This window comes from Nyctereutes procyonoides, unplaced genomic scaffold (assembly GCF_905146905.1).
Source record: "Nyctereutes procyonoides isolate TBG_1078 unplaced genomic scaffold, NYPRO_anot_genome, whole genome shotgun sequence".
Lineage (NCBI taxonomy): Eukaryota > Metazoa > Chordata > Mammalia > Carnivora > Canidae > Nyctereutes > Nyctereutes procyonoides.
Window position 1 is genome coordinate 29091146 of NW_026575140.1, and position 13632 is coordinate 29104777.

The window sequence follows — 13632 nt, forward strand, 5'->3', positions numbered from 1 at the left end:
CCGGGGAGTCGCGGGCGGGCCCCGGAGGCCCCCGGCCCTGCACGGAGAGGACGCGCGTCGCCCGGAGAGCCCGGCTCGGGCGGGGGTCCGCCGGCAGCCCCAGGCCGGCGCGGGCGCGGGCGCGGGCGCGGGGCGGCTGGGCGGTGACTCAGCCTGGGGCGCGGGGCGGCGGCGGGCCCGGAGGGGTTAAGTGGGCGGGCCCCGCGCCGCCCCGCCCCTCCCGGGCCCGCCCCGGGGCCGCGGCGCGCCGGGCGGTACTTATAGCGGCGGCGCCGGGCGCGCGGCGTTCCTCCCGCTGGCCCCGGCCGCGGCGCCCCTGAGCTCTCGCGGCGAGCGCGCCATGGAGCGGCCGGCGCCCCTGGCCGTGCTGCCCTTCTCGGACCCCGCGCACGCGCTGAGCCTGCTGCGCGGCCTGAGCCAGCTGCGCGCCGAGCGCAAGTTCCTGGACGTGACGCTGGAGGCGGCGGGCGGGCGCGACTTCCCCGCGCATCGCGCCGTGCTGGCGGCCGCCAGCCCCTACTTCCGCGCCATGTTCGCGGGGCAGCTGCGCGAGAGCCGCGCCGAGCGGGTGCGCCTGCACGGCGTGCCGCCCGACATGCTGCAGCTGCTGCTCGACTTCAGCTACACGGGCCGCGTGGCGGTGAGCGGCGACAACGCCGAGCCACTGCTGCGGGCCGCCGACCTGCTGCAGTTCCCGGCGGTAAAGGAGGCGTGCGGCGCCTTCCTGCAGCAGCAGCTCGACCTGGCCAACTGCCTGGACATGCAGGACTTCGCCGAGGCCTTCAGCTGCGCGGGGCTGGCGAGCGCGGCGCAGCGCTTCATCCTGCGCCACGTGGGCGAGCTGGGCCCCGAGCAGCTGGAGCGCTTGCCGCTGGCGCGCCTGCTGCGCTACCTGCGCGACGACGGGCTGTGCGTGCCCAAGGAGGAGGCCGCCTACCAGCTGGCGCTGCGCTGGGTGCGCGCCGACCCGCCGCGCCGCGCCGCGCACTGGCCGCAGCTGCTCGAGGCCGTGCGCCTGCCCTTCGTGCGCCGCTTTTACCTGCTGGCGCACGTCGAGGCCGAGCCGCTGGTGGCGCGCTGCCCGCCCTGCCTGCGCCTGCTGCGCGAGGCGCGGGACTTCCAGGCGGCGCGCTACGACCGCCACGACCGCGGGCCCTGCCCCCGCATGCGCCCGCGCCCCTCCACCGGCCTCGCCGAGATCCTCGTGCTCGTGGGCGGCTGCGACCAGGACTGCGACGAGCTGGTCACCGTCGACTGCTACAACCCGCAGACGGGCCAGTGGCGCTACCTGGCGGAGTTCCCCGACCACCTGGGCGGGGGCTACAGCATCGTGGCTCTGGGAAACGACATCTACGTGACGGGTGAGGGGACGGGGGCCCCCGGGAGGACTCTGGGTTAGCCTCCCTCTGCGCCCCTGGCAGAGGAGGAACCTGTGATTCTCAGGAGCGCCCCAGCGTGCGAGCGGGCGGCCCCTTCCCTCCCCCATCCCCTGCCCCCAGCCCGCCCGTGGGTACACTCCTAGAGCTGGTGCTTTCCATCTGGAAGACCGTTGTGTGAGCGGGGACAAACAGCTGCTCGTGGTCCCTTTGTTCCCCGGGGGCGAGGGGCCAGCCTGTTTGATAGATGAGCCTACTCCTTGCCCAGGAGGTGCCCCCACCGCCATTTGGTTCGAGGATGTAGGGGCATTCACCCCGCACAATGGGTGCTTTCTTTTTCTCCCTGAGGAATCCAGGGACAGGCAGGGGCTGGCGCTCCGTGTGAGACATCCGTTCCCGGCCCTGGGGATTTCTCCCTCCCAGCTGAGCCACACAGGGCCCCCTGACGCACTCACTTTGTCACCAGTGACAGGGCTCCCCCAGGCTTGCACCTAGCCTGTGCGCTGGGGGTCACATGGTGTTTAGGCAGCTCTCTGCCGAACGACTGTAAACATGGTCACATGCTAAGAGGTTTTCTTCCAGTTACTTGGCCCAAACCCCAAAACACTGCCGAGTCATGCTGGGCGGGTCCCAGCCTACTCTGGTCCTGGGCATCTCCCACATTTTTCATTAAAGATAAATCCCGGTTCAGACATGGGGCTACCTCCTTCCCTGGGGTGAGGAGGGGCCGGCTCTGTGACAGCTATATAAGGAAACAACCGACTCAGCCCCCTGCTGGGCCTGTGGAAAGGTTGTCAGCAGTCAGTGAACCCAGGCTGGGGCTAGTGCCCCACATTCAGGAGAAGCCCAGCTCTGATCTCAGGCATTCCCACCCCCCCACACCTCTGGTTGACCAGTGAAGGAATCCTGGCCTAAGGACATGCCCCACTCCTCTTTGGCCTGCTGCTGTTTCAGCCTTTGCTGGAATATGCTAGAATCGGTCTCTTAACCATCTGAGGTTGGCCCTGTGTTTGCAAACTGCATCCTCCCAACACATGAATGTCTGGCCAGTGAACTCCCTCCCAGAACTGGTTAGACTCGCCCCAACTTTGCACAGCCCTTCCATAAATGTCTCAGCTGAGCAGCTAATCCTTTGGGTTTAGACAGGTGCCTGGGTCATTGCATACAGCTGCCTGTAGGGATTTTCATGGGGGCGAGGAAGCTGGCTTCAGCTGCCTAGAACAGTTATCCTTTACAAGGAAGAAAGCAGGCAGAGTGCACTTTGTAAGAGCCTTGTCTTTTAAAAAGCTCAAAGCTACGAGACAGATAGAATGTCAGAATGTCATGCGAGCTCTGCCCTGTGGCGCCAGCTTTGGGAATAGTAGGGGATAGACCACCCCCCCCCCAGCATTCTTGGGGTCCCTTCACGCTATGGGAATTCTAATGTGTTGGGTAGACCTGGTTTAATTTAAGATAGCCAGCACTACTGATGAGAGAGATGGTTAAGTCTTTTTTATTTTTTATTTAAAGATTTTATTTATTCACAAGAGACACAGAGCGAGAATGGCAGAGACATTGGCAGAGGGAGAATCAGGCTCCATGCGGGGAGCCTGATGTGGGACCTGATCCCAGGTCTCCAGGATCACGCCCTGGGCTGAAGGCAATGCTAATTGCTGAGCCACCTGGCCTGCCCGGTTAGGTCTTTTCTTAAACCTAGAGTGAGCATTGTAGTTGTACCACTTCATGTAGTTTACCAAACTAAGCGCATGTCAGTAACCACCTAGATCAAAAACTAGAGCCCCAAGATTCCTTTTTGTGTTGGGCTCTTGTGTGCAGTGGAGTAGATTTCCTCTCAGCTTGTCCTGGCATTGGCTTGTTTGACTTCTAGAAGACTAGAAGTTCTTGAACAAGTCCCTGTGCTCTCTACCCATTTGCTTTATGGCTCCCCAGAAGTTTTGGCTCTGAAAGACAAGGCTCTGGTTCATTTGAGGTGTTTGACAGCGTATGTGGGGTCTAGACCAAGATTGCCATTGACTTAGAATCGCAGCTCCACAGGCTTTGCTTGCCCTACACAGATGCAGCCGGGTTCTTCTGACGTGAGGCTCTGTTGTGCTCCTGGGTGGTGGTCAGCATACACTGCTCCGCTCCACAGTACGGAGCCCCCAGCCGGGGCTTTGGTGAGACAGGACGTGTGTTTACCTTGAAACCCAGTGAGATGTCTTCCTGCCCTGGGAGACTCCCTTGGGGAAGTTCATCGAGGCATGGGTGGGTGACTCACCCTTAGTCAGCATGGGCTGACTTGTCCGATGCGTGTCCTGGCAGGTGGGTCTGACGGCTCCCGGCTCTATGACTGCGTGTGGAGGTACAATTCCAGCGTGAACGAGTGGACAGAGGTGGCGCCCATGCTGAAAGCCCGCGAGTACCACAGCTCCTCCGTGCTGGATGGGCTGCTGTACGTAGTGGCTGCAGACAGCACAGAGCGCTACGACCATACCACAGACTCCTGGGAGGCCCTGCAGCCCATGACCTACCCCATGGACAATTGCTCCACCACGGCCTGCCGTGGCCGCCTCTATGCCATTGGGTCCCTGGCAGGCAAGGAGACCATGGTGATGCAGTGTTACCACCCGGACACAGACCTGTGGTCACTGGTGGACTGTGGCCAGCTCCCGCCTTGGTCCTTCGCCCCCAAGACAGTGACTCTAAACGGACTTATGTACTTCATCAGGTGAGTCCCCAGAGGCCGATGCCACTCTGAGTCTTTCTTACTAAGCCCCGTGCTAAGGCACATCATCACTGTGCTCCCCATTTCATAGATGAGGAAGCAGGCTGAGCTAGGATCCCAGGCAAGGTCTTTGTATCCTGGAGCCTTTCTTCTACCCCATCTTAGAACAGTTTCTGTGGGTTTTCTTAGTCGAGGGATCCTAACTGATGAAGTTAGATCCCTTGATTGATTGGAGTTAAGTTCTTTTAGAGAACTTTCTGAGATCTCTAGACGCTAAACAAAATGTGTTGCTTTGCCTGCTCTTCCACCTGGAGGATCCCATTCTAAGCCCTGGTTGTTCTCACATGGCATTTATGATAAAGGAACATGTCCTACCTAAGGGACTGCAAATCTTTCTTTTCTTTTCTTTCTTTTTCTTTCTTTTTTTAAGATTTTATTTATGGGATGCCTGGGTAGCTCAGCAGTTGAGCATCTGCCTTCGGCTCAGGGCCTGATCCGGGGTCTGGCTATCAAGTTCCACATCGGGCTCCCTGTGAACAGTCTGCTTCTCCCACTGTCTGTGTCTTTTCCTTTTTCTCTGTGTCTCATGAATAAATAAATTTTTTTAAGATTTTATTTACTTAGAGGACAAGTCAGGGGAGGGGCAGAGGGAGAAGCAGACCCTGCTGAGCAGGGAGCCTAATACTGGGCTTGATCCCAGGACCCCAAGATCATGACCTGAGCCGAAGCCAGACACTTGACTGACTGAACCACCCAGGTGTCCGGGGATTTTGAATCTTAAAAAGACTAGAGGAGAGCTTTTTGGACATTTGAGTCTTTGGGGAGGTATTGCCTTGTCAGAGGGACCCTTTGCTCATCTAGCAGACTGTCCACACTCTGCCACCAGGTGTAAGAGCCAGGTTGGGGGATCAGTTCCATCTCCTCTTTTTAAAACAACACTTGGACATTTGTTTCGTGTTTATAGGTCCTGTCTGTTCCCTTCCCACCTGATCTGGCACAGGGAAGGCTCAGGGTTCTATTGAGTGAATGCTATTCTCTCAGGATCCATGGCCACTCTGGACCCGGAGGGAGCTGGTATGGAGCAGGCCCCAAAGCTACCTGGGGGAAATGATGATTATGACAGTAGCACAAGTTAGGGCTCTGAGCTCTGTGTGGCCTGTCTCCTGGGCATTTTCTGAGTTGATCTCTGTGACTAGTGAAATGAGCACCACTGTCATTTCTACTTCATAGACGGCAACAGAAGCTTACAGGGGCGGGGGGTGGGGGAGGTAGGGGACTTACGTGATGGCACAGGGTTTGAATCAAGGATATCCGACCCAGGTCCTAGTTTGATGTCGCTATATCATGGCCTCTCTCGGCCTTGGCTACGTCCTTGGAAACATGGGGCAGAGATGGATGGCCAGTGGGTCTTGATGACTTGCCACAGCCAAAGGCCCCCTCCTTGTGGGCCATTGGGCATCCAGGGGCTCCTCCCTGCTGTGCATAGCCTCTGTGTCTGTGTGTCTGTATCCCTGCTCCTCCTTCCTTGGCCTAGAGCCTGTTTGAAGCTGAGGGCCAGGAGAGAACTGTAAGGTATGAACTGTCCCCTTTTAGACTGGAACTTTGAGTTGGGAGCCTCAGAGGAAGTATGTACTTGGCTTCTCAGCTGTACCCCTTGTGTCATGTTCTAAGCTGCACTGACCTTTTTCTGCTCCCCCAGACACGAAGCTCCTTCCCAGGCTTTCTTGGTGAGCACGTCCAGAACAGGGATGGCACCGTTTGCCATGCATCATTGTATGCCAGGCACCTACAGAGTTCTCTGAGAAAGCTCTGGAATCTCCACCAGCTCCTGGTCCTGTTATAAAACCTTATCTGACCCTTCACCCAGCTCCCTCCCCCAAGTCAAGGTAGAGGTCTTCAAAGAGGGGGTGGAGATGGCTATAAATACTTCTCAGAGTGCCAGGACCTTGGCTTCAGCCCTTCGGGAGCCTTCCAGCTTCAATGCCTTTGAGAATGTCCTCCCTGCCCTGTGACCCTAGAGCAGGATGTGGCTCTTGCTTCTTCATGTCTGAGCTTCCTGTCAGTTGCTAAAGGCACCCCCCAGGTGGAAGCATTAGGGGGCACCCTATGACCACAGTTAGCCTTTCTAGGGGTTCACCTAAGCCACAGGGGCCTGGGGGGCAGGCAGGTGGAAAGAGTGAGCTGTGGGGAAAGGAAGCCTGATTGTCCTCTCTGGGGGCCGTGCAGGCAAGGCCTAGAATCTGGTTCTGATGCCCTTGAGTGTTTGTTCCAGAGCTTCCCAGTTTCATGTGCTCTGGTGCCTAATAAGCTTCATGAGGCCCGACTCAGAATGCCGCCTCTCAGGGCAGCTCCTGTCCACGAGCTGCTCTTTCAGGGGTACCCAGTGCTGGATGGAGTCCTCAGCCCCTCAGCTGCTGCTATTCTGGGCCACTCCTTTCTCCAGTGTTCCGTCTGGGTCCCTGTTTGAGGCTCTGGGGCTGGAGTGCCCAATCCCTCAGGAGGAGGCACTGGGAGCACTGTCCAGCCTGGCACCTCCAGCTGCAGTTTATACGTCTGCTAGGGAACAGCAGTCCGGTGGCCTCTGGTACTAATTGTCCTAGTCACATGGGCCAGAAACTTAATGGTTTTTACATCTTGAAATGGTTGGAAGGAAAAAAATCAAAGCAGGAGCAGTATTTTGTGTTATGAAAAGTTACACGAAATTCAAATTTCTGTGTCCATAAATAAGGCTTTTTTGGAATGCAGCCAGCCCCTTAGTGGCTGCTTTTGCGCGACAACGGCTACAACGGCAGGCAGCATTGGGGAGTTGCTACAGAGTCTGCTCTTCAGAGCCTGGAGCATTTGCCAACAGGCCCTTCTGCTGACCCCTGACTCCTATTATTTAGGGTTAGTGTCTCTGCTTTTTGAGGCTGTGCTTTTGAGTCTTTTTTGCAGGGATCGAGAGTATGTTAAACCAAGGTCAAAGGATCCTGACCCCAAAGGGAAGGGCAGCACTGGTACTTCTTTCCTATGGCTGTGGCTGTCCTGCTGGGGGCACCCAGGACACAGCAGAGAATGGGGAGATTGGAGGGCTGCCAGCAGAGGGGAGGGCATTGGCCAAGGAGTAGTCGGGGCACATGGTGGTGTGCTGTGGGGCAGGAGGGCTGGCCTGGCCTGGCCAGCCATGGAAGGAAAACAAGCTCAGGTCAGAAGACTGAGAGGAGACTGGCAGTAAGAGCTGTGATAAGCTCAGATCTCAGCCAGCCAGCGAGGCTGCGGTGAGGACAGAGCAGCTGCAGGGGTATAGAGCAGTGGGGAAGGGTTAAACCACGTAAAGGTGTGATCTTCAGGCTGGAGAAGCAAGAGTCTGGTTCTGGCCTTAGGTATGAGGGCCTGAAATGGTCCCTGCAAACCAGGGACAGGGTCTCACCAGCCCATGGACTACCAGATGGCATTGGAGAAGTTTCCAGAGGGAGAGGGTCCTGTGTGGCTCTTGCTCCCCAGCTCCTCACACTCAGGGATGCTTCCTCCTGGCTCTGACATGTTTCCCCCCCCCTCCTACTCACAGGGACGATTCTGCGGAGGTGGACGTGTATAACCCCACGAAGAATGAATGGGACAAGATCCCATCTATGAATCAGGTAAATATACGAACATGTTGGCATTGGAAGCACAGGCTGGTCCTGTTTCCGGGCCCAAGTGTTCATGAAGTATTTGGGAAATAGTAAGCACCAGAGTCAGACAATTGAGCATGAGTTTATCCATGTGGACCAGTATTCATTGGGTACCTGCAAAAGAGCATGTGGGGAAGAGTGTTCCACAGAAGGACAGCAAGTGCAAGGGCCCTGGGGTAGAATGTGCCCTACGGTGGTCAAAGAACCAAACCCCACAGCCCAGTGTGGCTGGAACAGAGTGAACAAGAGGATGACAGAGGGCATGAGGTCAGACAGGAATGGCCCTGGGAATACATTTATTAAGTGCCCGTTGTGTGCTCTAAATAGGACACTGTTGCTATCTTATCAGGGTCTCTCCTTTCCACTTGTCAAGAAGACAGGTGCTGAGCCTGACCCTGTGATAGAGCCAGGAAAGCTCCTTAGTCCTAGTTAATTGTGTATACCCACTTGTTTCTTTTTTGTCTTCCTTAAAATTTCCAAACCTCTGCATGGCAATTGTGGCAGTTATCACAATTTACATTACAGTTTAACGTCCTTACCTTTAGGAAGTGTAACTTTGTCCCCCCCACCCCCCGTTATTATAGCAAAATTTGGGGAAGGTGGGATAGTCCGTTTTTGTGGTTCAGAACCCAGACTTCGAGTCAAGTCCTGGCTCTGCCTCCCGTCAGCCACACAAGGCTGTTTTTCCATCTGTGATGTCGGAGAGAGCAGAGAGTCTGCCTCCTGGCTGATGCTGCTCACAGGGAGACTCGCTGCTTTAGCAGCCACCCAGTCACCTTGGGGACCAGGGTGGGCTCGGTTTTCTGAGCTGGGGTATAGTATAGGAAGGGTGTTGGTCTGGGAAGTGCCGAGGCTACCTTTCCCTGAGGGTCCCGGCACACTCTCTATGGAGAGAGATGGGGAGGGTTTTCGCCCTGCCCCGGCTGCCAGCCCCCACTTGCCTGTCCCCCCTTGGCCCACAGGTACACGTGGGGGGCAGCCTGGCCGTCCTTGGAGGGAAGCTGTACGTCTCAGGTGGTTACGACAATACATTTGAACTCTCTGATGTGGTGGAGGCCTATGACCCAGAGACTCGGGCATGGAGCGTGGTGGGACGGCTCCCAGAGCCCACCTTCTGGCACGGCAGCGTCAGCATCTTTCGCCAATTCATGCCCCAGATGCCCTCGGGTGGGCGTGGCTTTGAGCTGGACGGCAGCAGCAGTGACATGGATGTGGCCCGGCCCCGGCTGCCACAGAACCCGGACGAGCTGCACTAGCCCCGGCCTGGCCCGGGGAAGGGCCTCGGTGCGGGTAACAGTGCGTCTGCGGGGGGTAGGGAGCCCCTTATTTGTGCACAAGGACAAGTTGGGCTCACCAGGTGGAGCACAGGCTCTCACGCTGCTGAGTGAGCCCCAGGATCTGACCCCAGGAGAGCCTCTCTGCATTGAGAGCCTGATTCCCAGCTGGTGGGGCCAAAGCCGGTCACAAACGCCCCTCCCTTAGCCCAGGAAGAGCCGCCTCCCTGCCAGCACGGGTCTTGCTCCAGCAAGTGGCCCCTCGTGCTGCCACTACCTATGCCTGCTTGTTCCCACCTCAGAGAGGAGGGCCCCTTGTGGGGTACACATCGTCCCATGACTGTCTGAGAGTGGTCCAGGCCTGCAGGAACCAGGCCAACGGTGGCTGTAGGAGTTTCCAAACTCCACATCCGATGCTGGACATCCCAGTGGGCCAGCTCCCCGTGATGGAATGGGTCTGCCTGCCTGGCTCCTCTGCCTGCTGGGGTGCTGCACCAGAACACCTTTCACAGGGGTGGGTGACCCAGCAGTGCAGGTGGTGGGACCGGATGGGGGTGTGGCCTTGGGGGGACCCTGAGAGGTGTGCTGAGTGAATCCTATCTCCAGTGAACCTGAGCTGAGCCAGATGCTGGGTGTCCCCATCCTCCCACCCCACCAGCTGGCATGGTGCTGCCTGACTTGGAGACCTCTCCGGAACTGTCCTCCCAGGTGGATGCGGGAGAGGGCAAAAGCCTGCGGGTGCCAGGCTCTAGCTACTTAATTTACTGGGAGGCCCCAGGCAGATGGCCTCAGGTGCCCTCGCACCCCCGTGGGAGCAGAGAATCCTGCTGCTTCCAAAGGAAGCCCTGGGCAAGGCGGCCTCCGGAGCTGGTTGCAGGGTTTGAGAGGCAGTTGGCCTCTCCGTAGAAGAGAGGGAGGTTGGGAGGGAGGCAGCGAGAAACAGTCCATTCTGATTCTTCACTGTCTCACGGTGCCACAGCTGCAGGTCTATGCAGGGCAGCATGACACCCCACACTCCTCTGGGGCCTGGGGCTTCTCTGCAAGGGTGGCAGGAGAAGCTCCTGGAAAATTCCACAGCTCAGGGTCCCTGGTTCTCTCTGGGGAGTGAGCAGTCTGGTCACCTTGAAGTCCCCAAGTAACCTTCTGTTGGATTTGTCTTTCTTCCAAAGACAAATGGTGTTTGCATTTCCCTCTTTAGAAAGATGGGAAACAAGTGTTCATTGAGTTGTCTTCCCCAGTGACCTAACATGGAGATGTGTTCTTAATGAAAGAAAGGAGTCCTAGCACCATCACTTCACAAGTACCACTTAAAAGCTTTTGCTGGCCAGGGGGCATGGGTTCTGGGAAGGAAGTCTCATGGTCTCAGGAACTGTTGGCTGGGGTCCCCGCCTCACGCCCTGGTGGGGAGGCATCATCTTGTTGCAGAGCCCCTGGCTGAGCGGCTCCTGCTCACATTCAGCCCTTCCCACCCCCTCTGTCATCACTCATTAGATCACCTCCACACACCCGCTGTGCCCAGCACTGTCGAAAGGCAGGGTGGTGGTGGCAGCCTGGCTGTGGGATCCCTTGGGCCTGGGCTGCTTCGTGCCCGAGCCTTGTCTTCACCCCTCCCAGTATGAGTGTCTCCCTTCCTCCCACAAGTGATGTCTGACCCCTCGATCCCGGGGCTGGTGACACCTCTTTCTGGCTCTAGTGCCTTCCCGGTAGGCTAACCCCCTGGAGGTTGTCCATGTTCTGGGAAGGGTCTGACTGGTTCCTCTGCAGGCGGAGGCTGTCCAGGCACAATGGCTTGTCTCCTGGCAGGGGACGGGTAGGACAGGGCTTCAGAGGACCAATGAGCCCTGAGAGACACCAGGTGTGTCATGCATGCAGGTAGATGCTGTGATACCTGCTGACAGGTCATGTGCAGGGACCCCCCAACAGGAGGAATGCAGGCCTTGATTGCATGGGCTGCCTCCAGGAAGGCAGGATGGACGTGTGATATGGCTACTGGAGCTGGCCCCACATCCCTCCAGTGGCACTGGGCTCTCAGTCAAGGATTTCCCGGTCAATGACTTCCGGGAGATAGGTATCCTGTAACACTTTTGTTGGGAACGTGGCACTGCAGACACCTTGTTTGTCCTACAAACCGCCCTTTCTGGAAATCCCAGCAGGCACCATTCACTGCTAAGTGCGGGTGCCCACTCGGGCCTTTGTCTGGCCTTCCCTGTAGAAGCTCTCTTTGGCAGGGGCCCCCGCGTTCTGGTTCAACCCTCCTCTTCTGGGTACTTCATTATGACTAGTTAGCACACGACCAGTTAGCACATAACTGACTGCCTCAGTGTCTGGTGGCTGCTCAGGTGATGGCTGCTTTGGGGTACACCAGGGAAGTGGCTACGCTCACTCTAGAGTTAGATGGGTCCCCTCCACCCAGACCTCATCTTGGGTTTGGAACACCAGGGGTGGGAAGCAGAGGTGGCAGCTGCAGGGGGTTCCTGCAGACCCTAGCTGAGGACCGACCCTCCCTGCTTCCCCTGGCAGGAATGTCTACATTGGGATGTCTACACTGCCTGGGGTCAGGGGTTGGCCGGGGCTGGGGCTGTGTGTTGGATGTATGGAACTTTCAGTCTACAAGACAAATTAAGTTATGAAAATTCAGTGACTTGTATTTAATGCCGATTTGCTATAAAGTATTCTATATTTATATGATTTCAGAGACTTATGTACTAAAGGACACGCCCTTTTTGGTGTCCAACATCTAGTTCCAACCCCAGAGGGTGGGGCAGATTTGCCTATTTATTTGTCCTGTAGGCCTAGGTGTCCGGAATCTTGTTTAAGATTTTAGGATGCCTTCAACATACACTTTTTAAAATAAAACTGTTTCCTATACGCTTGGTGTCCTGGTCTTTATCCTGTGGCTGCTGTCTTGGAAACTTTGGGCAGAGGGGTAGAGCAGCATAAGGCTGTTCCCACCCAGTGGGGGAAGGGGACAGAGTTCAGGGTTCTCAGGACTCCAGCCAACTGTCAGAGCAGTCTTGAGGCCCTTTCTTGTCACAGATCATTACAAGGTGGAAGTAGTGCAAGGAGGAGTACAGGTGCCTGAGTCCCAGCTCCAGAGCCCATTCAGCCTCCCTGACTCTGCCCCCCATTTCGCCTTCCCCTGTGCCTGAAGATGGCGCCTCCAGTGGTGCCCATGTGCAGTGGGCAGACCTTGGACCTGGGGTGGGAGGAGAGCCCTTAAAGGAGGGTCCCTTGGGCCACAAAGCTCAGGAAGGCTCCTCACCAGGGAAAGGGCCAGTGCCTGTGCAGAGAAGGAGCATTTTGAGGCCAGAGTTGGTTTTTTTTTTAAGATTTTATTTATTCATGAGAAACAGGCAGAGACACAGGCAAAGGGAGAAGCAGGCTCCATGCAGAGAGCCCGATGCGGAACTCGATCCCAGAACTCGGATCATGTCCTGGGCTAAAGACAGATGCTCAACCACTGAGCCACCCAGGCGTCCCCAGAGTTTATCTTTTTAGTAACTTGACTGAAGTAGGCCAGAGATGCGCATAGCCTGGGTGTCAGGTGTCCCTGAGTATGGTCTTGCCCTCTTAAGTGCCCCAGTGGCCACAGGGTAAAAGATGGTTGGATGGGTCCTGGTCTAAAACAGACGGTTGTCCTCATGCACTGGGAAGAATGTGGCACAGCACGAGACTGGTGTCTCAGGACTGTCCCACTGACAGGATTTAGGCAGTGCCTGATGTCACTGCCTGGTTGAGTTTGCTCTGTGCCACGCACTGAGCACCATGCTCTGGGTAGGGCAGTGTAAACTGCGTGCGGACTTTGGCACCCATCTCCTCCCCCTGAATCTAGGGGGACCTAGATTGGTCTGCCTGGACCAACACAACTTGGCAAAGGGGATACCATGTGACTTGAGGGTGATGTCATATACAGGCCTCACAACTCCGGCCTGATGGAGCATCTGTCCCTGGCACCCAGCCAGCATGCTTGAGGCTGCATGTGGAGTGGGGCCCAGGTCCCCAGTGAGCACCAGATTGCCAAGCACTGACCCCCACCCTCCAGCCCCCAGGGAAATCCTGGGTGCTTTGCCATGCAGCAGCAGGCTCTCATTCAGTCCTTGTCTGCAAAGTGTGTGCTGTTACTAATTCTATTAAAGATGAGGAAATGTAGCAATCATTTGCCTTAGATCACGGCACTATAAATAAGGCTGAGAAGGAATCTGGGTGCCAGCACCCACGCACTCTTCCTCCGTGATATGGCACCCAACCCCGCTGTCCCTGTGGCCAATGAACTCCGGGACCGGCAGGGCCTCGTCATTCTAAGCTTGGCCTTGCCTGAATTCCAGGCCCCCTGGACATGCAAAGCAAGTTAGGACCCACCCCCCCAGGGCAAGGATCCAGTCTGTGGTCCTCTGCCGGCCAGGGTCCAGAGCTTGCTTAACCACAAGCCCTCCCCTTGGGCTCCCAGGGGGACCTGCTGCACACTAGGGAGGCAGGGCCAAGCTAGCGAGGTCATCAGGGATCCTGGCCCCTCTGCTCTGACTCCAGGGGCTTAGGGACGAGTTCTACCCCACTAGCTGGGAGCATCATGACTGTCAAACAGGAATGCCACTGCTCCCCATTCTAGAACCCTGACAGGGACCAAA

The 13632-nt window shown here is 57.0% G+C and overlaps 1 protein-coding gene across 1 annotated transcript; it reads left to right on the forward strand.

The window, feature by feature from the left end:
* Positions 1-289: 289 nt before the first annotated feature.
* Positions 290-11875, forward strand: KLHL21 (kelch like family member 21). Its single transcript, XM_055306605.1, has 4 exons — positions 290-1361; positions 3678-4083; positions 7628-7700; positions 8696-11875. Exons 1-4 carry the CDS (start codon positions 341-343, stop codon positions 8987-8989), a joined length of 1794 nt encoding a protein of 597 aa, XP_055162580.1. The 5' UTR covers positions 290-340; the 3' UTR covers positions 8990-11875.
* Positions 11876-13632: the final 1757 nt, after the last annotated feature.